The sequence below is a fragment of the Bombus vancouverensis genome, chromosome 7, assembly GCF_051014615.1.
Source record: "Bombus vancouverensis nearcticus chromosome 7, iyBomVanc1_principal, whole genome shotgun sequence".
Taxonomy (NCBI): domain Eukaryota; kingdom Metazoa; phylum Arthropoda; class Insecta; order Hymenoptera; family Apidae; genus Bombus; species Bombus vancouverensis.
Window position 1 is genome coordinate 13,737,922 of NC_134917.1, and position 26,058 is coordinate 13,763,979.

Below are 26,058 nucleotides of genomic sequence, written 5' to 3' on the forward strand. Positions count from 1 at the left end.
CTAAATTCTATTAACCTACAAAATGTGCAAGAATAAATTTGAATACACATTTATTATAACGTAAGTACATGTATATGTATGCATAATATAAATTTGGCAATATTTTGACCTTAATGTTACATTTAACATGAATAGTATGTACATATTTACAAATACACATGCATGTCTAGTATACAATATTTCAAATACATATATTAAGTTCCATGGGTCAAGTAGTCACATATTACAAGTAATAGACTTTGATACAAATGTTCAACATTTTTCTATTTAACGACAGATAAAGGTTAGTTGTTTCGGAGAGTATCTAAAGGCGCCACCATACCTATAAAAAGAACGAAAATTAGTTGAAATTATCATACACAATCAAATGTTTTGTTGCTGTATGAACAATAACTGATACCATCACAATTGTTAGAAACAAACTATTGTTTAAAATAGTAATAAATATATGTTATGAATTTTTATTCATTATAATTTCATAATTGTTTATTTAATTCCAGAATATTTGATGGAGTAATTACCCATATATATGTTTATGAGGTTTCCAATGTATTGGTTAATTCGTAGTTGAATGTTGAATAAATACGTGTTATCACTTTAATGATTTAAAGCATTCCTTATCTTAAACGATTTTTACACTTAATGCTCGCATCGAAAATAAGTGATTTTGCAGTTATGGACGACCACGCATTATGTCTTTTGTAGCTTAAATATAAATAAGTCAGAAATCAGTTAATGGTGAATTATGTGCACGTGTTATATTAAAGTGTTAATTTTTATTTAAATGTATATATATATGTGTATATATATACACATATATCACATCTTCGTGTATCTTTTTTCTGTATTTTTTGGTAATAATTTCAGATAAGATTTATTATCAGTATTTATTAATATACATTTATTTTAAATATCAATATTATTACTCATCTTAGATGCAAGTATTTAGTACGTTTATTTATTTAATTTTTTATTATTATGTTATCTTATAAATTTATTATATAACAAATAGAAACAATTAGTTTTTATTTATTTATATGATCTACACTATGCTTAGTGGCACCTAAAAGCATATATGAAATACTTTAAAATGTACTTGCAGAAGGTTTTGTTATGCGAATGAAATTTAATTCTTTTTTAAAGATTATAAAAAGCAATTGCAATAATTATTTACATTTCAAATATACTATCTTTATGTAATTATATAAAATTACATATAAAAAGAATAAAATACATATAATATCATAGTGAATAATCTTTGTGTTAATGTGTTAAAACTATTATTAAAAGATTAAGAACACAAGATGCCTGGTACTTTGACCTACCCAATGTATGCTGGTGTTGAATCACCTCCTCAAAGAACTCGTGCTTATACTTGGAATTCTCAGCATCGTTCTGCATCTCGGGCATTGCAAGCTAACAGAAGACCAGGACGCTTTTCATTGACAGAACCTGCAGTATGTAAATAATCATATTTCCTTGTATATGTGATATTTGTACAATGCATTATTTTAAGAGATAATAACTTAGAAATTATTCATTCTTATCATATCTCATGATATTAAACTGAAAATTCAACTGAACAATATAGCTTATTATCATACATTTTATTTTAATATCCTTATTAATGTCAATACAAAGACCCTCTGATATATTAAAACAATACTTTGATACTCAAGAAACCGTAAAAAAAAAAAAAGAAATAAAACAGATATACTAGAAAACACGTGAGTCACTTTTTATGCGCATTAATCGTTAAAACGTAATGGTAGCGTTGTAATAATGTTTTGATGAAAAACTAAATTCTTACAATTTCGATTACGTCGTTCAACTTACTACATTTAATAACGAAAGACGTCTATTTAGAAAAATTTGGAGAGATTTTCGCAGACGCATTAAAAGTTGTTCGTGTCAAGGATATCTAAAATTGTTTCGTAATCTACTTTTCTGGAATTTTTGTTTGTTCTAATACTGATAAAATTGATAAAGATTAAGGAAAATATACTTTGTAAAATATACATATACACAATAATGATTCTTTTTTTTATTTGAAATGATTGAAATAGATTTTAGTCACGTTTGAATATTTAAAAGGAAGTTAGCCATCTTTAAGCGCGAGTATATCATATCCGTTTCGTTCGTGCAATAGTAACCGAGAGGGGTTAAGACAAAATAGGTTTCTTGATGGCATATAAGAAACTGTAAACGTAGTAAAATTATAAAAAGTAGTCATCAACGATTAAGAATAAATCGAATACACATAACGTTAATGGCAGAGGAACATGTTTATGGATATAATCCAACGTCTGGAGCTGACGGAGAATCCGTACGTAACTATTTTGACAGTTTGACAAGTACAGGTTGGATTTTTGATTGATAGACTTCAAAAAGATTGTTACTTCCTCAAAGTTGTTGATTTTATGATTAATAATATTATTGCGTTAATAATAAAATTTTTATATTATTAATAATCGTAGCACGAATCATCTTTATATTTTTTTAATCAAAACAATCAATAAATTGATAAAATGCATCAATATTAATATTTTTATATTTTATTACCCATCTACATTAAACTTAAAAAACAATATATTCTTTTCATTTTTTATGTATAACTTTATTTATTTTCGTAGTGCTTTATATTTTGTGTTTTTATAATTAATGTATTAAATAAAATAGAAATAAAATAGTTAATTGTTTGTTTATTATATAAACTATATAAAACTAACCAGAAAATTCTTATCATAGTTATTAATAGAAACAAAAGACATGACAAGTTTAACTTTTTTCTATTTAACATTTTGAGAATCTAGCGTTAATTAATGTTTTTGTTTTGTTTTTTGATATTGTATATAGAGAGATGAAGCTACCCGGAAGCTGAGATTAAAAGTGATTGCTGGTCACCAATTAGCAAAAAAGGACATCTTTGGTGCAAGCGATCCTTATGTGCGTATTGATTTAAATACTTTAAATGGCGACCAGACAATAGATTCTGCACTTACGAAAACTAAAAAAAAGACATTGAATCCTGTCTGGGAAGAAGAATTTATATTTAGAGTAAGTATGATTATATTATAATTTAATGTCAAGATAAATTCAATATGTTAATGGAAATATATATTCTTTATTGTTAGGTTAAACCTGTCGATCATAAATTGGTGTTACAAGTTTTTGATGAGAATAGATTGACAAGGGATGATTTTCTTGGTATGGTAGAATTAACATTGATTAATCTACCTAAAGAACAAGAAGGTCGTACAATTCCTGTTAGGCGTTATTTACTTCGACCACGTAGGTAAGTATTTTTATAATATATGCTTAAAGCTGTGTATTTTTGTATATTTTAAAAATTTAATCTGTTTAGCTTCCTATTAAAATTATTTGGCCTCAAACTACAGATATGGTTTTACAAGCTACTATATATTATATATACAATAGAAATAATTGAAATACATTACTTTTATTCATTAATTTTCATTTTTATTATTTTTATATGCACTGTTACATGTTTTGGGTCAGTTTTGCATCTAGTTATATTTATTGGCTCCATATCACCATAATGGATTTTCATGTTTAGTTCATTAATATATTTCTTTTGTATCTTTCATTTGCAAATGCAAAATGAATAACTTACGAGGATATGGCTAGTAATCATTCCAGTCAGCGTTCAAGAGTAAAAGGCACCTTGGAAGTATATCATGCATACATTTCTGACTCATCAACTGTGGACAATGATAATGGAGATACTGCATCAGACTCAGGAGGCTGGGAAATGGTACAGCCAGTAAATAATAGTCCTGTGGAACAAGCTGCAGAGGTATGCACAGTTACATCTATACTTTAAACTACAAATATTAAAGATGACTCTACTCATGTATATATAAACTAATACTTTAATTGAATGTTCTTTTAGGTCATGATTATCAGACCTTTACCACCAGGATGGGAAGAGAGACAAGATGCAAATGGGCGAACATATTATGTCAATCATGTAGCAAGATTTACACAATGGGAACATCCATCAGAATCGTATGTAACAGATATATACATATATATATATATCTGCTTCAACATATTTATTGCGTAATAAGTATAAATAATAATGCAGAAATATTTTAATTTACTTATAGTACTACATCACCTAGTGGAAATATGACTATTGAGCGACATTTCAATACTGCAGTAACTGAATTTCAACGTCGTTTTCACATTAGTGCCGATGAAGAAAATAGACACAGAACTTCAATTAATCAGGTAATATTGATGGTTGTATAATTAATGTAAATACCGTAAAAGAAAGAAAAAGATGAAATGAATTTATTAACTAGTCAGCTTAGAATCTGTTTTCAAATTTGTGTATTATAACAGAATATTATGTCTTATACTTTATTTTAAGATTTAGAGTTTATGTAGACTTGTTGTGTGTAAAAAGATACACACACACGCACAAAACCCAAGTTTACATTTAATATATTTTTGAATAATAAAAATATATTTATATCTTTAGGTGGGAGTAGATTAGAAATTGTTGCTATATATATTTTTTGCTTTGTATATTATCTTTTCAATTGTGTAAATTAACAAAAAGTTTATAACCAAACTTACTTAACCCCATTTAACATATATAGATGCATCATACTCTGTTTAACTATAGATATGTGCTTTAATAGATAACTGTTAACTGTCAAGATGTGCAGGAATTATTGAAAGACAAAAATATGAATATAAATGTCTAAACAGTATAAAAACCTTCTAACAAATAGAGTATTTAGCATGCAGTATGTAGCAATTTTGTGCATGTGTGTGTAAGGATGGTGAAGTTCTCCGTGAGGATGGCGAAGATTCGGATGCGAGAAATTATGAGATTGAGAATCATAGGGGAGGGGGTAGTGGGGATACTTCGTCAGACTCTGGACATTCTGTTGATCAACACGGCTACCTTAGTGAATATGAAGACCAGGTACTCATTCATAGATATGATTATTTTCAATTGTATAAGCTGTTTTTATTTACATGTGTTCATTTATTTGACGAAAATAAAGACTATAATTTGTAAACAGAGATTATATATTTTTTTCATGTAGTGCATTGCTGTCTGTATTACTTTGTGTTCCAATACAATTTAAAACATTTATTACAATACTTCACCATGCAGTTGAGTGTTACAAACTAACCATTCTTTCTAAAAAGTACTCTTAGTGTTAACAAAAATTGTATTTCTGTAATTGACATATTGCACTATTTTGATTAATTTTGTTGTTTATTACGCAAAAATGATAACAAATTTGTAATACATTATAAAATGTTGAAAGTGTATAACATATAAATTTCTTTGTAAAATAATAGATTGAAATTATATCCATGTACATGTTGTATGAAAACATATTACTATTGTACTTGCAGAGTGATGATAGTGTGGATAGTCCAGCTGGATCTAGACGATCATCTGAACAAGTTAGTACAGCGTTTTATTGTAAATAATAACAGCGAATACTATAAAAATTATTTACCCTAATTCCTGTTACTGATTCGATGTCTAGATCGAAAGTCCGAAACCTGTGGTTCCTGCGCCAAGTGACGAGGGATTACCACCTGGGTGGGGTATGCAAATAGCTCCGAACGGTAGAGTATTTTTCATTGATCACACTGCGAGAACAACAACATGGATCGACCCTCGAACAGGGCGACCAAGTTCAATACCTAATCACATTGCTCCTTCTACTACACCAAGAAGTGATTTAGATCAGCTTGGTCCTCTTCCTGAAGGTTGGGAAGAAAGATCTCATACGGATGGCCGAATATTTTTCATTGATCATAGTATGTGAATGTCTACCAAGATTTTGTAAAGCTCGAAAATTTTGGCTTTGATCAAAATTTTTGTTTTTCTATTCTTGCTCTGCAGATACAAGAACAACACAATGGGAAGATCCTCGCATGTCCAATCCTCAAATTGCTGGACCGGTATGAGTCTCTTTAGTCCAAAGATTGTGATATATGAAGTATAACTCATTTAATTTGTTAATATTTCTATATTTTCACAGGCCGTACCATATTCACGAGATTATAAACGTAAATACGAATATCTTAAATCTCAGTTAAGAAAGCCTGTAAGTATATGATTGTACAAAACTTAATCATATTAGATTTCTTTTATATTTCATCCATATTTTTTTTCAGAGTAATGTTCCTAATAAATTTGAAATAAAAGTTGGTCGAAATAATATTCTAGAAGATTCGTATCGTATAATTAGTTCTGTCAACAGAGTAGAAATATTGAAAACAAAATTATGGGTTGAATTTGAAGGAGAAGTTGGTTTAGATTATGGAGGTCTCGCTCGAGAATGGTTTTTCCTATTGTCTAAAGAAATGTTTAATCCTTACTATGGATTATTTGAATATTCTGCTACGTAGGTATATTTATGTATAAAATCATTTGCATTCTATAAAATGCAAAAAATAATAATAACTGAAATGTTTGTAGGGATAATTATACCTTGCAAATTAATCCATTTTCGGGGGTATGTAATGAAGAACATTTAAATTATTTCAAATTTATTGGTCGCATAGCAGGTATGGCTGTGTATCATGGTAAACTGTTGGATGGTAAGAATTATTTCAATTATACAGAAGATATAAAACATTTCATTAAGAAAAAATATAAAAGGAGCTCCTATCTTTTTTTACAGCATTTTTCATTCGTCCATTTTATAAAATGATGTTAGGTAAATCTATTGATTTGAAAGATATGGAAAGCGTTGATTCAGAATATTACAATTCATTATTGTGGATTAAAGAAAACGATCCCAGTGAATTGGAACTTACGTTTTGTGTGGATGAAGAAAGTTTTGGACATACGTCTCAAAGAGAACTTAAACCAGATGGTGCTAATATACCATTAACAGACGAAAATAAAGATGAATATATAGCTTTAGTTATACAGTGGCGTTTTGTATCAAGGGTTCAAGAACAAATGAATGCATTTTTAGAAGGATTTAATGCTCTTATACCACCAACACTAGTAAAAATATTTGATGAAAATGAATTAGAATTATTAATGTGTGGTATTCAACATATTGATGTGAGAGATTGGAAACAAAACACATTGTACAAAGGAGACTATCACGCTAATCACATCGTTGTTCAGTGGTTTTGGCGTGTGGTACTTTCATTTAGCAATGAAATGAGATCCAGACTTTTACAGTTTGTTACTGGTACATCGCGAGTACCTATGAATGGTTTTAAAGAACTTTATGGTAGCAATGGTCCACAATTATTTACAATTGAGAAGTGGGGTACACCAGAAAATTATCCAAGAGCTCATACCTGGTATGTAAACTTTAACATAGTGTCTAATCTTACGCGTAGTTGTTAAAGTAAGATGGATTAAAAATTATAGTAATCTTTCTCATTTGAAAAAATTTGGAAAAAGGAACCAAAGAAAGTGTAGAGTTATATCTGATGATTTATGTACCCTTTTCAGTTTTAATCGTATAGATCTCCCTCCATACGAAAGTTATCAACAATTGAGAGAGAAATTGATAAAAGCAATTGAAGGTTCTCAAGGTTTTGCTGGAGTGGATTAGCACGAAATACCCCTTTTCATGATGATATCTGTAATATAATGTACATATATACATACATATAGATACACAACCATGTATACTGTCTAATATTAACTTAACTATTTAACAGGATAAACATTTTTCTGCACTCTGAAGACTTAGGTGTCTTTTGACTGCTAGTTACAACATTAAGACAAATCAATGAAAAGTACGTTTAGATATTACTTAACCTCTACGAATAATTCGAAAAAATTTTACGCATGATGCACTTTAGAAATTATAGGCTATATTTAACAAACAGAACGAAAAAAGTTAATAGTAATCTCAAATGCTGTTTCAGCAATTGATGAATTACAATTTATTAACTCATTCACATTCTAAATGTAATTCCATATTTTGATGGTTACTACACTTTAAAAGTGTTCTTTGGGAAAATTTTATTTGCTGCTATAAAAACATTAATCTGGTATTAATTGTAAATAACTTAAGATAAGAGATAATAATCTATATATTAGTTACTTATCTCAATTTGTTGATAAAATGCCTTGTTAAAAGAATTTATAAATAATATGAGTTTACATATTTAAAAAGTTAAATTATACTAAAATATATAATGGACGAGAAAAGAAGTTTTAAATTTTGTTACGTAGGATTTAGTATGATTTTCAAATATATCGAATTTCAGTTACATTCAAGTTAAATGAACATCTGTCAAATTATATTGTATACAATGACGCTATAATTTACGATGAATTGTTGTGCAATGTTGATTTGAATTTTAATATTATACACATATACGTATTTTTTTGATCTAATTTTATAACATAATTTACTAAAACGAGATCGCTTTCAATGACGATTTCTAATTTTTCCACGAAATTAAACACTATTTTTTAAATCAATAATTTGTTTGAAATTGGAAATGTAATAATTTCACATTTTGTTTTTATATAAAGAAATTAAATCTTTAAAGACTCACGTATTACGCATGTTTAGAAACCTCTTTAAGGATTTTCTATCGTAGTAACAAAGGCTAGAAAATTTTGTTTCTTGAAAACATATATATATAGTTGCAAAAATGTATAAACAGAAAGTTTTGGGAAATCAATTATGCTATTAGAAGATGTAGCAAGAAGAATAACAGACAGTGTGAAATACGTAATTTGTTTCGTTTTCGATCAATTTATAAATTTATGGTAAAAGACATCATTTAATTTAACATAGATATAATTAAAAATAAATTATTTTTTGGAACAGACGTATCTGTTACATAGTTTATTCGTATAATAAATCGAAAATTTTTCGTATTGGACAGCGTTCTTCTTGTGTGTTCTTCTAAGAACTGATGATGGAAAGCATATTATACTTAGCTCATTGTATATAGCATTAAATAAGATAAAAGAATATATACATCAAATTGCTTAAAAAGCGAAATTTATTTATATATTTTAGCAATTTACGAAACAGTGGACATAGTCCATTCTTTCGTTAAAAATGGTATTATCTATGAAATTGATTATTCGAAGATATTGTGATCGAACTTGTAAATGCGTACTTTGTATAATAATAGCTATTTCAAAAAAGTATTCTAAACGAATATCTAGCATTTAAAGCTAATGAAACATTCCATCCTATTTGTACAGCTTATTTTATTGTAAACAGATACGTCCCATTAGATAGTAAATATTATTATTACGATAAAAATTTTGTGGCCTTAAATTATGATTATTTTCGATTTTCTATACGCTGGACGTTTTTTAATGACGAAAATTTGGCTTCTTGCATTTACACGATAAACGTATTATATCCAGAATGGAACAATGCATTTCAACGTATTATATTTTTTAAAAAGCCAACGATACTTGGAAATCGTAGTATTTTTCTAACACTAAGTTGTAATTTAATTGGGTTAAAAGCTAAGACTGTTAGTTTCCCACGTTTCGTGATATTTACTGAATTGTTCGTTTATTATCATTATTGTTATTGTTATTATTATCTACCTTAGAATTCGCATATATTACTGAGTAATATAGAATATCCAAGTTTTATTTATTATTTTTATTAAAATGTTATATGAGATAATTTGTTGCGAGCTCACAAATACAGTGACTTAATTTCTTCATAACGTCATACTACAGACATGATTTATCAGCTTATCCACATGTATCTGCGTAACTTGAAAAAATATGTGACTAACTCCAATTTACCTCTCTTTAGATTGTATGTAAATATAAACATATTTCTTGTAATATATCGATTACAAGGTACGTACATTTTTACTGTACTTGTGACAGATGAACTTGTAAACAAAATGTTTGTAAGCTAGTTTTTGCGATTATTCATTATTATCGAAATACGGCGAAGTTACACATCGTAATAATTAAGAATTAATTATACGACCAATATATATATATATATATATATATATATATACATATTTATATTTATGTATATATATATACATATATATATATTCTTATGATTGCAAACTAACTTATGTCCTTAAATAATGCTGTGGAAAAATAAATCTATATATACAAATAAATTATACCATGTTGCGTAATCTATTGTAAAAGATAATAGTTTCATTATATCCCTATAATCACATTTTGTGTCGTAACTACTTCGATATTATTTTTATAACCGCGTTTACAGGTATCTAGATTGGAATACTTGGTCGTCGATTTTTGGTTAATCATTTGAATATTCGCGGCGGCTCGTGAACGGAATAGTTGGAAGAGTTGTCGTCAGATGGCGATAGTGGCGGGCACATCCGCAGAATCAAAAAAGACAGCTGGGAAGTGTAATATCACACATCGATTCGGCGGCCCTGCAAGCTCGAAAAACTTTCCGTTTCCGCGTTTCTTGCGGCTGCTGATGTTTCTTTACAAAGTAAGCGGTAGTTTGTTTTCGTTGGTTTGATAGGAACGCGTGTGGTGCGGTGTAGAAAGTGACCGTTCTACGAACCGATGTGCTGATAGAAACGTGACTGTTGGTTATGCGGTGGTTCCTGTCACGAACAGCAGCCCTTGTTCAACCCCTGTTTCACGAGTCTCGCTGCGACGAAGGAGGGAAGCTCTGCATGATACAAGCGTGGAGGTCACTGCATTGCGGTGAGTACAATGAACGCTACTGCTTACTTTCACCGATATATGTATATTTCAGCAGTCGATTCTTTCTCTGTAAACCGATACAAACTAACGGGGTTCATTACCCTCCGTAACAAGCATGGTGTACGTCTGTAATTTCAATACAAATATGTAGTCGGAGCGTGTTTCATCCATTATTTCTCTTTCTCCGTGCTTTATCGTTCGAAGCGATATACGCATTTTATCGAACGGAAATTTGAAAAAAAAGCACGTATCCGTATCATTTCTAGAACGTTCATTTCCGGCGAACCGAATGATTTTCGAGCGGCACGAGGATAACGTAAGAATGAAGCGTGTCAGAGAGTTTTCATTCATGGGACGTGTGACTCATCAACATAGCCCGAGTTAGAAAACAATTTCGATAAGAAACCCCTGTAACACGGCGTATCGAGATCGAAATTCGTTAGGTTCGCGGTGCGATTAAAATCTCTCCCCTGTATGTATCGGTATGGACGGGGGCATTGAATTTTCGGACAGTCCGAAGCCACGTAAGTACGTGTGCATCAAATATTTGTATGCGCACGCAGAAGCACACGTAAACCTCGAAAGTGTCGACGACACCGTTGACACTGTGCTGCAAATCATTTCGACGATCATAATATGAACTTTCCTCGTGACGCTATATCCTCGGTGGTCACGAGATAAAAGCGTTCTCGATTAATATATAAGGGAACACGCCGGTGTCCGCACGGTAGAAAAAGGTCGAGCATCAAAGGAACAATTACCAACCGTGAAATCTGTTTTATCTCGTAATATTACCAAAGTGTTTTATGCAATGTACCTAGTTGGTAAACGATAAATGTAGACGGGGGAAAATAGAGGCGCTCCACGCATGGGTAAATTGTGGAAGGTGCGTTAAACTCCTAACAGGGTCTCGCGGTTCGTGTGTCCAAGTATATCTGTAATCGATTCGCAGGATCCAAAAATTCCGGCCATTGTCGTAGTCCCGATAATATACGTAGGGAGGACAGATTTTTTCTCTAGGATGAAACGACCAACCGTCGATTCTTGACTTCTTGGAATTCTGTCAGCTACTATAACCGTTGTCGTGTAACGCTAATGCAGGCTACGTGCTTGCCTCTAACAAAAGCATCGTCGTCTCCGTCGTTCATCGGTACAAGCTGACACGAGCGACGTCGTTATCCGGTGATTGTTGGTTCTCCTCGCATTCTCGGAATATTTATCAACGCGGTACACTACAGGAACAATCGCATTTGTACATACCAGTCAAGCATCTTTAATAATGGGAAATGCGATTACACGCAGGGCCGTATTGATTTTGGGCGCAAGCCGTGGTGCAACCCGTTTTCAACCAGTGCCGATAGAGATTAATGGAAAGACACGTGAATTCCCTTTCCGCGCACTCTTCGTTCGCTACCTTCGTTATGTTGCATTCGTTATCTGCGAATGCTCGCTTACGAATCCGAGTGTTCCCTTAAAAGTCTTCTTTTCTCTTTTTTCTTTTTTTTTTTTATTCGAAAACTGTAAACGTGTCTTCGATAAATGGCTTTTCCGTATATTTGTTACATGGACAAGCTCCAAAACACTCGGGTACACCGCTGTCTCGCCGCGTTTATTCGTATCGCGTCTTTGAGGTCGAGTCGGGGGTAGTTTTCGATTCGTCAGTTTTAAGGTACGGCCAATCGTCGACGACGTTAATACGATTACGGTCATTGCTCCGCAAGTATCGTATGTTTCTTACGTGCTTCGGAAACTTGGTTGAAATTCAACGAATCCCTTCAATCTATTTACGTTCGCTAAATTGACACGGAGTTATCTAGTTTTGAGGTTGCGCCATTTAACCGAGCGAAACACGTGTCATCCGATTCCCTCGGCAGTTACGTCGTCTACGATAATTGTATACGTAACTTGGTGTCTCTTTAACCGCGTTAATTTATCGCAATACCAACTGGAAACGGGGTTACAGGATCATCCTCTGGGAAAACACGGACCGAATTGTGGCCGGGGAGGAACCGGATGGGAACGAATTTTTGGCGATAATCACGTGGACAATATTTACGTGTTTCGACGCGTATAGATTTTCCATGTCAAAGTCGTAGGTACGATCGTAGTCTAACTTGGATTACGTGGAAAGTTTGGATTGACGATTCGCGTGGCAATGCCGTAGCGTATTTGGTCTCGTGTTCGCCACGATTTCTCGTTCCGTTTCGCTTTGGACCTCGCGTCGATGCTCCTCGTCAATACGTTTACCGGTCAATCGTTATCGACTTTCCTTTTGCACGGCACCCTTTGTGCGCCGGGTTCTCGCATCAGTGATTCACCATCGCTACGGCACGATAACAATATTTTGTCGACCGATAACGCGATCTTCCCGGACAAAGGGGAACAGGGAGACGACGGGGGTGGCCACCTTAAGCCGTTTGTTCTCGATCTCTTCCTCGCAGGGTTGTTCCGTGTTTCTTCGACGTTCCGTCGAGTTTAAAGGGATGAAATACCGTTCGTTTTATTTTTTCTCCCTCCAACCATCGGATTACCGTCTCGGCTGTGTCCCTTCCGCTTTAGACGCGTCCTTCACGTGTTCTCGACGTTTCGCGATCAAATACCTCCGATCGAGTACGTCTGTTTGCGTCTTAGATTCGAAACACGATAAATAGAAATAAAGAATGTCGCTTCCGAAAGAAGACAACAAATGGGGTGGCGGGAAGTGGGAAAGTCAACCAATATATATCGCGGTAGAAGGACAAGCGGTGTATTAAAAAAGCTAAACTTATCGCGACAATAACAGTTTTTCCAGAGTCGGGGTTTCGACGTAGAGCCATTTTGTTGGTTCGTAAAAAAGCGGTTCTATTCAGGGACACACGGGGCCGGGTCGATTCGGTGTCCCAGCAAGCCGATTCGTAAAACTGCCGTTAACCGGCTGCCGGATAAAATTCTTTTTGCCACGAGAAAAACTTTGTTCGCTAGAGGGCGAACGAAAGAGAGAAGCGAAAAGAAGCGAAAGCGTATCGCGAAAGATGCGCCTCCAGTGTGTTGGTCGTTCCATCAAAGTCGCCCGTTCAAGGCCGGTCAGGGATACGTCGTTTTCGTCGCTAGCTGATCGTTCTTGGTTGCGCGATCAATCGAAGCTTTCTTGTTCCCCTTTCCCCTCGTCCTTTTGCCAATCTTGCGGCCATAGACCTCGCTGTGACAGGATCCTGACGCCCTGCCCGTGCGAAATTAACCCCGCGGTATATAGAGAGCTGAATTTGCATCGTATTTCACCTTTTTTTCTCCTTTTCCTCCGTTTTTTTTTTTTTTTTTTAATAGTTTTCCTTTTTTTGCACTCCTTCCTCACCCCGCTCCCCGCTTTTTTTCGTTTTTGTTTTAAATGAAAAGTCAGGTAGTCGTCGGTCGTCGAACGTTGACGGGCGAACGAATAGAATTCTTGAAATTGTGCCCCGGTTTTTGCGTCGAGCGCGTTCCGCGTATTGTGTACCAGACGTGAAAAAAAGATATACATATGGTATTGTTAGGTAGGAATTTTCGATCGCGTTTGTAGAACGTGCGAGCCGGAAGCGGTGCCGTTGGTACAGCTTCGGAATCGCGAAATGCGAGTGTGCATAGAATTTCTAAGGTGCGCGATAAATTTGACCAAGTGTCGGAGATGATCAGCGAAAATAGTGGCGCGGACAAACTCCGCTGCTGTTTTCCGTCGATAGGTCGGTCCGTGCTATCGTAGGAGCAAATACTCGCATCACGGTGTTGCCTGGTGGCAGTCTGAAAGCTGCTCGTGAATCGGCTCGACTACGACTTTCACGGGATCGCGCATGCATCCCGACATCTCACCTCGCCTATATATTACTCCGTGGCAATGTAGACGCGTGTGTATAGCTTATCAGTGGAGACTGAGGTCTCTCTCGAAAATGGATGCAATTCCAGGGGCGTACCGAGCGTTCCGCACGCGTTTAGTACCGCGATCTTCCACCGTGGGTACATATGTGTATACATACATAGACCAGGTCCAAACCTAATATCGTGTTTTGACCTCTCCTTCTCTCGCAAATACACCGCACTCGCTTGCTCTCTCAGTCAACCCCTCTGCTTACTGCCAACCCCTCTTCCCATCCTCCTTCCTCTTTCTCCGCTTCTCTCTCCGGGCGTAATCGTCGTCCTCATCCATTCGCCTCCCTGTCCCTGTCTCGCTTTTGTGCTTGCATAGGACGACACCCACAGGCAGTCACCGGCACACAAGTTTGATGTTTACTGGCTGCGGTGGTGCGTATCGTACACACTCGCGTGTGCACAGGCACAAAGTGTTAAAAAGCTCGTGTAACCGCAATGCGGATATCTCGTGTGCCTATCGTCGCGCGTATGCAGATCGTGATAGCTTCCCTCTGATTCGACGCTCGTTGTTTTCTTCCAATCGGTCGCCGCAAACGATCGAACTCGATGAACCCTCTACCAGATTTTCCATCCGTCCCTCTGCGTCGCTGTACCTGCCTTTGTCGAGTTTCCAAGCACAGTGTATCGTTAAGGCGTCCGACGCACTTTCGAATCGTTCCACGACCATCGTCTTGCGAAACATCTTTTTAGCCAACGATCCGATCTCATTTTACGACGATTCGTTGGAAATCGAACCGCTGTATAATTTTCACCGCGTATCACGAATTTCCTTTTGTCTCTTGTTTAATTCTCGCCACCACGTGTTTCTCTCGTTCCTGTCTTTCTTCCTTGTCGCTGTTGGCTACCATTATAGTCGCGCGACAAGAGCCCCGTAGAAAATAGAAGTTTGATTGGAACAGAAGGAATTCCAATCAGAATCGCTGATTCGTCGGGCTGTGTCGTCGACTGTCACTTCGTCGCTGTTGCCACTGTCGGCGTTGCGACTAAGAGCACCAGGAAGAAACGGCTTCCCTCGTAAATAACATTTGCTTCTCCGCGTACAAACGAAGTTACGACCGTGGAACTTTGCATGAAACGAAAGACACACCGTCGGATGGGAAACGGAAAGAAAGAAATGACGAGTAACGAAAGGGTGCACTGGTTGTTGCACGCAAACAAACGCCGATTTACACAACGTCGAAGACTTCGTCGAAGTATCTCGGAGAAAATCGAGGAATATGCATACCGAGAAGCCGCGGCTCGCGAAAGCTCCGCCCCGTTATCGGTTTAACTTATTTGTAGACGCGCGTAGGGCGTCGAGTCGAAACGGGCAAATCGGTCTGCGCGCACCTGTAAATTCTGCTTCGTGCAATTACAGTTTCTCGCGAAATAGTAGAAAAAATTCTTTCGTATGAGAAATTGTAGACACTTGCAACGACAGAAGGGCACGTGTAATTGTCAGCGCCCGATGGTAGTAGCGCGTTGATGTTACTGGCAGAACCGGACTCGCGCATTTTTTTGAAGAAACGCAGAAAGGTAAGACAACGCCGCTGCGTTTCGTCCGTATAAACCGGAACGACGAAGGACACCGGTGGCGGTGCTTTAAAGAATTTAAAGAATCCATATGGGAAGGACCAAAATGCATGCTACGAAGGCGCGACACGAGCAGAAACGAAAAGTCACGGTGCTGGTAACAGGATTTATCGCGTTCTTAGATCGTGCATCATGATACCCGGTGAATTTACAGCTCGTTTCCGTGCACTAGGGAAAAATCGATGAAGTGTTCTGCTCGAGAATATTGGAAGAGACTTTCGACCAAGAATACCAAACGATTTTCGTCGAGACTTGGCCGGATCTCTGTTTCCGGATATTTTCGAGTAAACGAGGATATATTTTTACTCGTGTATCGTTTACGAAATACTGCGCAACTTTTCAAATATATAATGTGCCGAGGCAGAATCAAGGTGTTTGTAGCTTGTTGCTGAAAATCGAGGAAAGCGTGCGGTGTAAACGATGTTCCCAAACGTTTCGTGTTAAGGGAAAGGTACAGGGGAGAGGCTGGTAAAAGCGAGGACCGGAACGCAGGAAGCAACGAACGGAAAGAGCGAGATAAACCGAATGCGTTAAGCATTCATGCAGACGTCGGGGTAGCACCGATTTCGTCGATATTTCGGTCTTCTCCACTCTGGCTTTCCCCTTGGCCCCTTCGAATAGCAACGGCAGCGTTGCTGTACTTTCGGACGCGACTTAATCACCGTGAAGGCTTCCCTTCTGTCAGTCAACGAGAAAGGATCCGGTCTTTATCTGGACTGGCACACGTTGCGTCGCTGTTAGGATTATTCTGTATCCATTCAATCGCTTCGTTAATTTTGTTCGTCGAATTACGGTAGCATTGTATCCGCACGCGATCAATATTTAGCCAAAACTATCTATCTATCTATCTATCTATCTGGCTTTACCTCTTCGTTTAACGCGATGTATAGAATTTTTCACGATTCGACATTAGGAGGTTTTCCCTGGTTTTTTCCACGAACAAGGTCACCCACGAGCTACGTTGGTAGGAGGCTTTCTTCACGTACCTTCAGGCATTAACGTGAGTCATAACTAATCGACATCGCGGATCGTTATCCTCACTTTTCCTAACGAGAAGTGTGAACAACGAATCCGCGTTCTTCGTGCAAAGGACACACCCACACCGAGCTTTCTTCCGTAATAACATAGGAGCGACAAGGCAGTCTATATCCAGTCTATATCGAGTCTTAATCACGTCATCCCTCTAAACTTGTTCTCACATCAGCAGAACAGTCAAATCTCAGTCAGTCTAAATCAAGAACCAATCGAAGGCCAGTGCAAGGGACATCAAGAGTCAGAAGTCCAGCAAGAACCTACAAGTTGAACACATACGTCATCATCGTCAGCACGAAAGGAGTCTCAGGTCGTACTCGTTCGTAGTTGTCACATCACATACTCACTCTTGTATCACACTGAAGTTGTTGGATCGTTCAAATATATGTCGGAGATGAAAGGACACCGGAGCTTTAATTGTAATTAAAGTTTACATTTGTAATTAAACAAGTTGCCGTCATTCTGCCCAATTGTACTTGTTTGCGATTTGTGATAATAAACTTGGGCTCAAGGCGACCATCAGTCGCCGAACGTAGCCGCGGTCAACGGGACGGACGCTTCGTCTAACAAAGGTGTGGAGTGATAGTATGGCCCTCGTTAAAAGAAAGACCCATAGAGGTACTTGACAGTAAAACATTTCAACGATTCCTTCGGACAATGAATACCAGATGTTGAGGCACTTACACAGCACAAGTTCAGTTAGTCCGAGGACCCGCTATAAATTCTGGTTTTTTTTGGTAATTAAGATTTTTCAAACGGACAGGCAGTCTTTGTCCCAAATTGACCAATTGACAGCGAAGTCAATTTCCCTTACTTTCGGAACGAGGGCTATACTCGACGAATCCGATGATCGCGTGTCCTTAGACACCCCGTCATAGTTTTCCTTTGTGGCATCATTGGGACGAAAAGTCGTTCTTTCTTGCGATCTTATCGACGAAGAGTAGCGCCTTACGATCTGTGAGTATTACACTTTGAGTTAGAGCAAGTATATCTATCATCCCGTTGACCGTGGATTCGTTATCGAACCTAAGACCAACGTCACTAGCATCGCGAGTGCCCAACCACCGCTGTTGATTGTCGAATCGGTAGTGTTCATACTCGTAGTACCAGGCCGTATCTTCGTTATAACACAACGATGCCCAACTCCAAGGGAGGTCTATCAAACGCCTAGAAAACCCTATTCCTGACTCTTCTCCGACATATATAATAATCTGTTAATATCAGTGTTATCTTCAATCAACTACCCTTATTATCCCACAAGAAATAAGGCATCGAACGATTCGTGGCGTCGGTTATTCAAATCGTAACGAGAATTTACGACTCTCGTTGGCGCGGTTCTTCGAGATCGCGTCTCCCCGCGAACGTGCGGAAGTTCGACATTAGTATCGAATAATCAGATCGACAGGAGAGATAAACCTGTGGGCAAACGGATGTTAGTTCAGGTTAACCATCGCGAGACAAGGTACAATTCGTATCTCAAATCTTTTTCTACCTGTTCGATTTTTACAAGAGTCGAGATGTTAGAAGCTGAACTAACCAATTGCCACGCCTTCGCCAAATTACCTGCTGCGAACGCTGTTCGGTCAATGGTATCGTTCCGATCAGCATGGTCACTAACGATCATTTACTTCAAAACCATCATCGTCGACTACGTGAGTCCTGTAAACGTTTCTAAGGAGTTCTCTAATGGGTCCGTGAACAACGTCCGTCTCGAATCTCCACGAACAATGGAGTTGCACGTATTTGTCGGGACTTGGCCCTATATATTTACGTTGCTTCTCCATCGAATTTTAGCGTCGAGGGACTTCCAAAGAACGAGCAACTCTAGCAACGAAAAACAAGAAGAGAAATTTGTTGCGACTGCTCAGTCCAAGTTGCGACTGATCGGTTGATATCGCGAACTGTGAACGCTATTAACGCTCAAGGTGGAAGTGGATTAAAGATGCCGAGTAATGCTATGTATAATTGCTTTATGTGCACTGTTTAGTATAACACGAGGAGTCTGACGCAATGATGAAAACTGGTTTAAGATTCCTTGAAGAAGCTTCGCCTGGTCCTTATACTTTAATTTTCCGTCCCCAGGGTTTTCTTTCTTATCGTGTTTTTTATGGGATGGCAATCTATTCCTTCCAATCTTGTAATTGCGTACCCTCGTGCGCGTATATCCTCTGATGTTGCTGATTGATACCAGATGTTTACTTTAGAGCGGACCCAACGGTCACTTAGGCTCTTGATGAGGTCTGTATCGTAAGAATTACAACTTGAGAGGAAGGAAATTCGGACTTTCCCAAAAAGGCAGATGTGCTGCTCGAGTCGTAAACAGATGGCCATTCCAAATCCCGAACAAAATTAAAAACGGAATTTCAGCGACAGAAGCGAAAAAGAGTTTCGCCAATAAAGGAACAGTTGAAGCGTAGAGAAAACAAATGTGATAAAAAGAGGAGAAGATGACCGCAGGTCGGAAGGAAAGGGACGCTTTCGTGAATGAAAACACGACGGACAAATTTCTGAATGTCCTTGAATGAAAACAACCTTGAAATTCCTAGGGTTTTAAGGGTCATGCTCTAGAAATCTGAGAATGCCAGTTTTAAGTCCTGTGTGACTAAACTACAAAGTTAGGAAAACGCGATACGATATATGTATATAGTAGGAGAACTTATTACTCCACGTGTGTTTAACATAGTAACCGGCGCGCTATTCGAACGTTTCACGTTTTCTTTCGAGATATAACGAATCTACTTGTTTCTTCATGCAATTAACGAGAAAGTTTCTTGCTGCGATAATTCGATCGATCAGAGCGGTTCTCTTTGACCTCGTTTCTCTATACAAAACCTTGCGCGTATATGTTATTGAAATTCACGCGTGGCGTATATACAAGCGTACGACGTGCACCTATGTATATTGTGTACGATGAATTTCTGCATCAGGGATTACGTACAGTTGACCCATATGCATGCGTGGTAATCGGAACTTTAGTCCTGCCTCGTACTTCATAAATATGCTACCTATAGCCATCAAATTCTAAACACGCGATTACGGTTATGGCTTTATTCTCCGCCTGTATAACGACGATCGCGTACGCAAGCTTACCAATAAAGCCTGTCGGAGCCCATATTTACGCGGCTTTCGATTTTTCATCGTTTCTCGAGCGTACCGAGATTGCGCGTAAAAATTGCAACGTACTTCAAGTAACGACAAAGTCGCGCCGCATCGCGCAAAGAGGAAAAAGAGATCGGGCAAACGGAGTTTTCCCGGTTTTCCTTCTCCTCTTGAAAACTCGTTCGGAGCTCGTTGAACCTTCAAATGCTCGTCGCTGTACGACTAATTACTATATGTTGTCGTTAGAGAAATTATGTAAAGAGATACCCGTACAGGTTCGTGCAAATGATCGGTGGCACGGTGAGCACGCTTCGAGGCCTATTCACCCCCATGTTTTTTCCCTCCTTGTGCGCTTAGTTGTAATATATTCCGTTCTTCCGTCCGCTTGCTCTTTTGCGCTAACGTTTCCCGTAATTACTTCTTGCGTTTTGCGCGAGATGTGCGTCACCGTGAACGAGACGCAACGAGTTAGATGTATGCACGCGACTAGCGATATATTTATCGTTTCCAGACTCGCTAGCTCGCGACGCTCGCGGAATCTTCTTTCGCCGTTGCTCTTCCCCTCTTACCTTTCTCTCTTCCGGTTTGTTAGTTTCTCTGGAATAATTTTATCGCGTCGCGATACAACTTCCACCAGCGTGCGATGTACTTTCGCCGCGACAACCGTCTCCGCCGAAATTCGTTTCATCGTTTAGTCGTCTTCTTCGACGCTGTTTATCTGAATCGCCTTGACTTTTACATGGGAAGAAACACACGTGCCCCCCCCCCTTCCGTGGACGTACCATTCCAAAGCTTTCGCGTTAACCTACGTGAAATTTGCGCGAACGCTTAAGAAGCGATCAAATTAAACTCGCCTCGACGGAACTCGTTTCTCCTCCGCTATTTTTGTTATCTTCGTACTTAACGATGCATAATATAATCTCCGCCCGTTATCCGTGCCGCCATTCATTTCGCGTTAGCACCAAAGCTAGGAGTCTTATCCCGTCGAGCAGTGTGAAGCTTTATGAAAAAAGAAATCGTCCTATCGTTGGCGCCCCGTCGACTTCTTCTATTTTCCTCCGCTTCTATCTCTCGGTGACGCGGTTTTCTGCTTCCTTCTCGGCTTCGACTCTCCCCCTTCCTCCGCTCGCCAGTTGACATTATTCCGTGTATTCGCTGTGTAGAGAAATGCTTAGCCAGCACTTAGCTTCACGCGGAATAGCTTTGAATCTCTTGCCTCTATGCGCATAGCCACTCTGCAGACTGAATGAAACTACGATGCATACAGCTCCGTTATGTGTTTCTCGATGGCACGCGTGCTACACGCTTGAACGTGAAAAATGGCCGCATATCGCAGTGGATTAACGCGGGTACGAGTCGACATTACGTGGCAGACGGACGGTTCGATGGCGTTGCGAGAATCACGCTGTGGGGTGTACTCGAAAAAAGAACTTATCCGTGGACGGGGAGAAACTCGGAAATCCAAAGTAAGAAGATTTGTACGAATAAGTTTCTAGGGGTGGCGGTGCGACGCTCGAGTTCGATACGGCACGTGTATCCCGTGCACTTTGTACTTACCGCGCTACTAACCCCGCTAACTTATCCCCGTGGCTCGTGACCCGTGCAAATCGTAACACGCGTGCCTTCGACGTTACTTACACGCGCTCCCTATGAATCTGCGTTCGGGCAATTTAGGTTAAATACCGAGTTAACGCCTGAAAAGACGATGGTGCTTAAATAGGGGCGAGGGGTGGGCGGCGCGTGCGATTCTTCCTGTACACGTGTACGGAGTTCTGTTCGTGTTTCGTACCACGGAACGCCTGAACCGACCTACGGTTGCCGGAAAGATTCCATCGGCTGGGTTCGCTGCACGATGGGCTTCCTCGGAGTTTCTTTTTTTTCCTCGTGACTGCCATGCCTTTCCCTTGGCGGATGCATAGGTAACGAATGAGGCGCACTCACGCGAAAGAAATTGCGTGTATTCGAACGTTACGTGCGGTCCTTCCCGTTCTCGTTCTTATTCGCGTCCTTGTTCCCGGCCTCGTCTTCGGTGCGCGCCATTTCCGTACAAGTGCCGCGCACACGCTGCAAAAACTAATTTAACAGGAACACATTTTGTCGCGACGAAAATTGGCTATGCGCCATCGAAAATCTCGTAACTACTTTAGTTGTTTCGCACGCGCTATTTCCTCCAGGGTGTTTTCCCCTTCTGGCACCAAACTGCCTTTAATTCCGTTTCCAGTGTTTTTGCTCGCAGCAGCCCGCTTTCGTTGTAATCGAATATCTCGGAACGCTACGCGTTTGATCGGCAACCAGGACGCTCTCCGCGTCGCTATCTTCCGATGTCGCGATTTCAGTTTGTTTTACGCGTCTCGATACCTGCTAGGCGACACAACTTGCGCATTTTCGCGCCAGCAAGATCGCAAAGTGAAGTCGATCGCGGGTATAACGCGTTTCCACATAAATCCACGCTACGAAAGTTTGGCCGCAACCAAGTAACCGTCGGGCTAATAGATTTGTATGTTTATTGCCTCTGCACGGTCTGCAGCTTGGTCGTTATATCGCGTGCAATTTATTCGCGTATACGTCGTCGAAGATCGTATGTCGGATGCGCGAGCGCGGGCGCCTTGTCGTCGGGACGTCTCACCCTTCGCATCACGGGACAACGAGCTACTTTGCCCAGTTGGCAGGCTTCTCTTTGGATCAAGAGACGTTGCAATGGAGATTCGTGAAACGCTACTCCTCTCTCTTTTTTTTTTTCTTTTTCTATCGTCTGTACTCTTCTTTGCTGCTTGGGGAAGGGGAATACGCTCTTCGACTTCGCGTCTCCATCTTGCACACGCAAGCCTTCGAATGCCGCCTCTTGCTCGATGTCTTACGTTTCAACTGGAAATATCCTCGAGAATTGGAGAATGTCGAACGCCCGATACGAAGTCGACCGTTGGAATTTTATTTTCCATACTCGTAACTGGATACTAACAATAAGCGCGGAAAAAGGTACAGGAAAAAAAGTTCCGATGGTTTCTTTCGTTTTATGATCTCGGGACGCGTTTTGCTCGTTAGTTTGGATGTAAAGGAAGAGGATGGGCCGTCGCTATGTCGCGTCGCGGTGCATCTTCGGGGGTCACTTTAGCCAGCGTGGCGCGGCGCGGCACGGCGCGAGAAATTCCTATCAGGAAGGGAAACATCGAAACACACTTTTGTGAAATATGGGACGCCGGCTGCGACGCGATGTTTCCTCGAATATGAAACGGTAAACTGGAGACCGTTTTATTCGGTAATGTCGTAAGCGCGCGTGCCTGTAAAATCCGCGATATAAATAACGAAGAATCGATGGAAAGTCAGCGGACACGCGGTATTCGATAGACGATTAAAAGTAAAAATTAGTCGAATTTCCCATATTGCCGACACCGTTCGGTACGACGCGTATCATTCATCTCGTTCGGTATCGAACGAAAAATTAACGCCGTGTAATTAACCCTTCCACCCTGTCGGGCCGATACGCTGGCCACGTTTAATTTCACTAATTATACGTGACCAGTAGGGATTAGCTGGCTGTCAGAGCCAACAGCCACGTCATTATGCGATATCGTTCGGAACTAAAAGGATTAAAATCGCGCAACAGAGAAAAAGATAGGTATGTATTAAGCTCGGCAAATACAAGGCGCAGCGGAACGGCGCTGGCAAAAGATATTGAAAAGACTCGAAAGAGTTAAGCAGCGGGCAAAAATCAGACAGAAAAGTCGATGCAACCGGTATGCCATGCATTGAATGAGGGCGCGGTGCACGGTGTTAGCCGAGTGCATCTGCACATCGTGCTGCAACAAGGTAGCCTCTTCGTCTCTCTCCCTTTTCCCCACGCTCCTTCTCTACCGAGGTTGCATTTACAAGAGGGCCGCTCGTATTTCCATCCTCGATGCCTGCTGAAAACCGAAACGCCTATGCTTCCTTCCTCTTTCTCGTCCGCCGACGAGATCGGTTCGTCGAACGATGCTGAAAACATCGCCGATACGTCGAGGCTTTTCATATTAGAATTTTTAAATATTCAACAATGCATCGTTTTTGCTGAGAATACCAGGCGCCTCTGCCCCCTCTTTATCTCTCCTTCTCTCTCTCTCTCTCTCTCTCTCTCTCTCGCCCTTGCTCTTCCTCTACTTTCGACGCGAGCACGTTTATATACGTGATCGATCTCAGCTGCGTTCCCTCGATATTCTAATATCGCAATGATCTTCTCGGATAAATTACATTTTATACGACGTTTCGTGATAAATTAGATTTCGCCCATGTTCGCACAACAATGGCACGGTATTCCTCGGCGATGAATTTTTCGAAGCGCGTCCCGCTTTTCGCGGCAAACATCGAAATTGAGGAACAACGAGAGAGTTGTGCGCACCGTCGAGTTTCGAGCAACGATCGCGTCCTGACGTCACAAAATTCGTGTAATCCTTTGAAACCATTCTACCACCCATTTACGGTAGATCCCGTTGTCCGGCGATGACCGTTTCAGGCTCCGACTCGATCGTGCATCGAACCTTGACCGGTAACGCTGCGACTCGGAGTTTGAAGCGTTGCGATCAAAATGGAATCGTCGCTTTGCTGTCGGATGCTATCGTTGGCATCCTAACGTCGAGATAATCTTCCGCGATTTTGCCTCGAGTCGTGGCTCGATGTTTCCGGTGTTTCTCGTTAGCGACCGCTTCACGGTATTTCACTCTAGCGAGTATTCGATTTTTGAGCTGGCTACCCCGAGAGCGTCGGCATCGTGCCAGCGTTTCCACCGGTGGATTACAATTTTTAAATATTCAACGCCTTCCGCGAGGAAATACGAGAACGGTCGATGTCAGCCACATCGTCGATGCTCTGATATATCGCCACGATCTTAGATTGTGAAGCGCGTTTCGCTCGTCTGCCGAGATGTTTTAAATGTTGTATTTCGTGATAATTCACGGCCGCGAGAAGAAGCCGAAGAAACTCTATCGCTGACCGATTCGCCCTTAGATCTGTTTTTCGAATTCCAAGCATCGTCTGGAAGTTTGGTGGTCGGATTAAAGTTTCAAATATCCGAACGGTGCGTTGTTGCGTCGGCAAGATACAACGACTTGCCACGGTTTTCGATAGTCACGCGCGATACTTGGCACGGATATCCAAAGAATACGAAATCGGGTATAACTATAACGCGGGATACGCAGTCGTATTCCTCTACGGCGTTCCTGAAAATATTTCTGCTCCAGCTGAAATCGCAGAACCGATCGGTCGTTATGCTCGAAGACGGTCCACCGTTTCCTCGGTCGATTCGCTCGTGGAGTGAGAAGTTTTGACGGCGGTACGGTGGTTGGTGCCAAGTAACTTTATTGAAAAGTATCTAGGTAAGTCTCGAAGAACAAAGGTAGTGCTTCTCGCGCGATTCTTCCTCTTTGGTTCGCGCTCCGTATCCCTCTTTCTCTGACTACAGCTTCGTGCCCGGCCCTGAACGGAATATTGCCTTTTTGTCGTCGTGCAAGCAAAATCCTTTCCTCCTGCTCGAACACTCGCTGGAAATTGACTCTGCTTATATCGGCTTACCCACGGCTTTGCAGCCTCTTGGCCTGCGTTTCCCTTTCTCTTCTGCTCGTCGTGACGCGTCCTTCTCCTCTCTTCGATTGCCTTCTTGCCGCGCTCGAGGTTTTCTCTTTCGGTTTCATCGGGCCGCGCCTACCGTCTGTCGCGGGGCCCTTTGTAACGTCGTTCCCGTCCCATCTTCGGTCGAGAAAGCCAAACTCCGCAACCACGAAGGCGACGTCGGAACCCGTGTGCGGTGGCGCCAGGGCCGCCGCGGAATCAAT

General features: G+C 39.7%; 2 protein-coding genes across 8 annotated transcripts in view; both read left to right on the forward strand.

Annotated features, from left to right (window-relative positions):
* Positions 1-193: 193 nt before the first annotated feature.
* On the forward strand, positions 194-10,107 carry Nedd4 (E3 ubiquitin-protein ligase Nedd4). Of its 7 annotated transcripts, none has more exons than XM_076620083.1 (17): positions 715-854; positions 1,291-1,457; positions 2,857-3,057; positions 3,135-3,295; positions 3,649-3,817; positions 3,914-4,029; positions 4,131-4,254; positions 4,811-4,960; positions 5,404-5,454; positions 5,541-5,817; positions 5,903-5,961; positions 6,042-6,107; positions 6,178-6,407; positions 6,482-6,603; positions 6,687-7,326; positions 7,481-7,623; positions 7,693-10,107. In XM_076620083.1, exons 2-16 carry the CDS (start codon positions 1,305-1,307, stop codon positions 7,581-7,583), a joined length of 2,622 nt encoding a protein of 873 aa, XP_076476198.1. In that variant the 5' UTR covers positions 715-854; positions 1,291-1,304; the 3' UTR covers positions 7,584-7,623; positions 7,693-10,107. The 7 variants fall into 7 exon arrangements, with proteins under 7 accessions (XP_076476197.1, XP_076476198.1, XP_076476199.1 ...); XM_076620084.1 differs by having other exon boundaries at positions 7,481-7,613; XM_076620082.1 differs by lacking the exon at positions 715-854 and adding an exon at positions 194-283 and having other exon boundaries at positions 7,481-10,107.
* Positions 10,108-10,349: 242 nt separating this feature from the next.
* The window catches only part of Sema1a (semaphorin 1a), a 147,678-nt gene continuing 131,969 nt past the window's right edge, over positions 10,350-26,058 (forward strand). The window contains exon 1 of the mRNA XM_033327614.2: positions 10,350-10,675. The gene's annotated coding sequence lies outside the window, so the exon portion shown is untranslated. The remainder of the gene's footprint in view (positions 10,676-26,058) is intronic.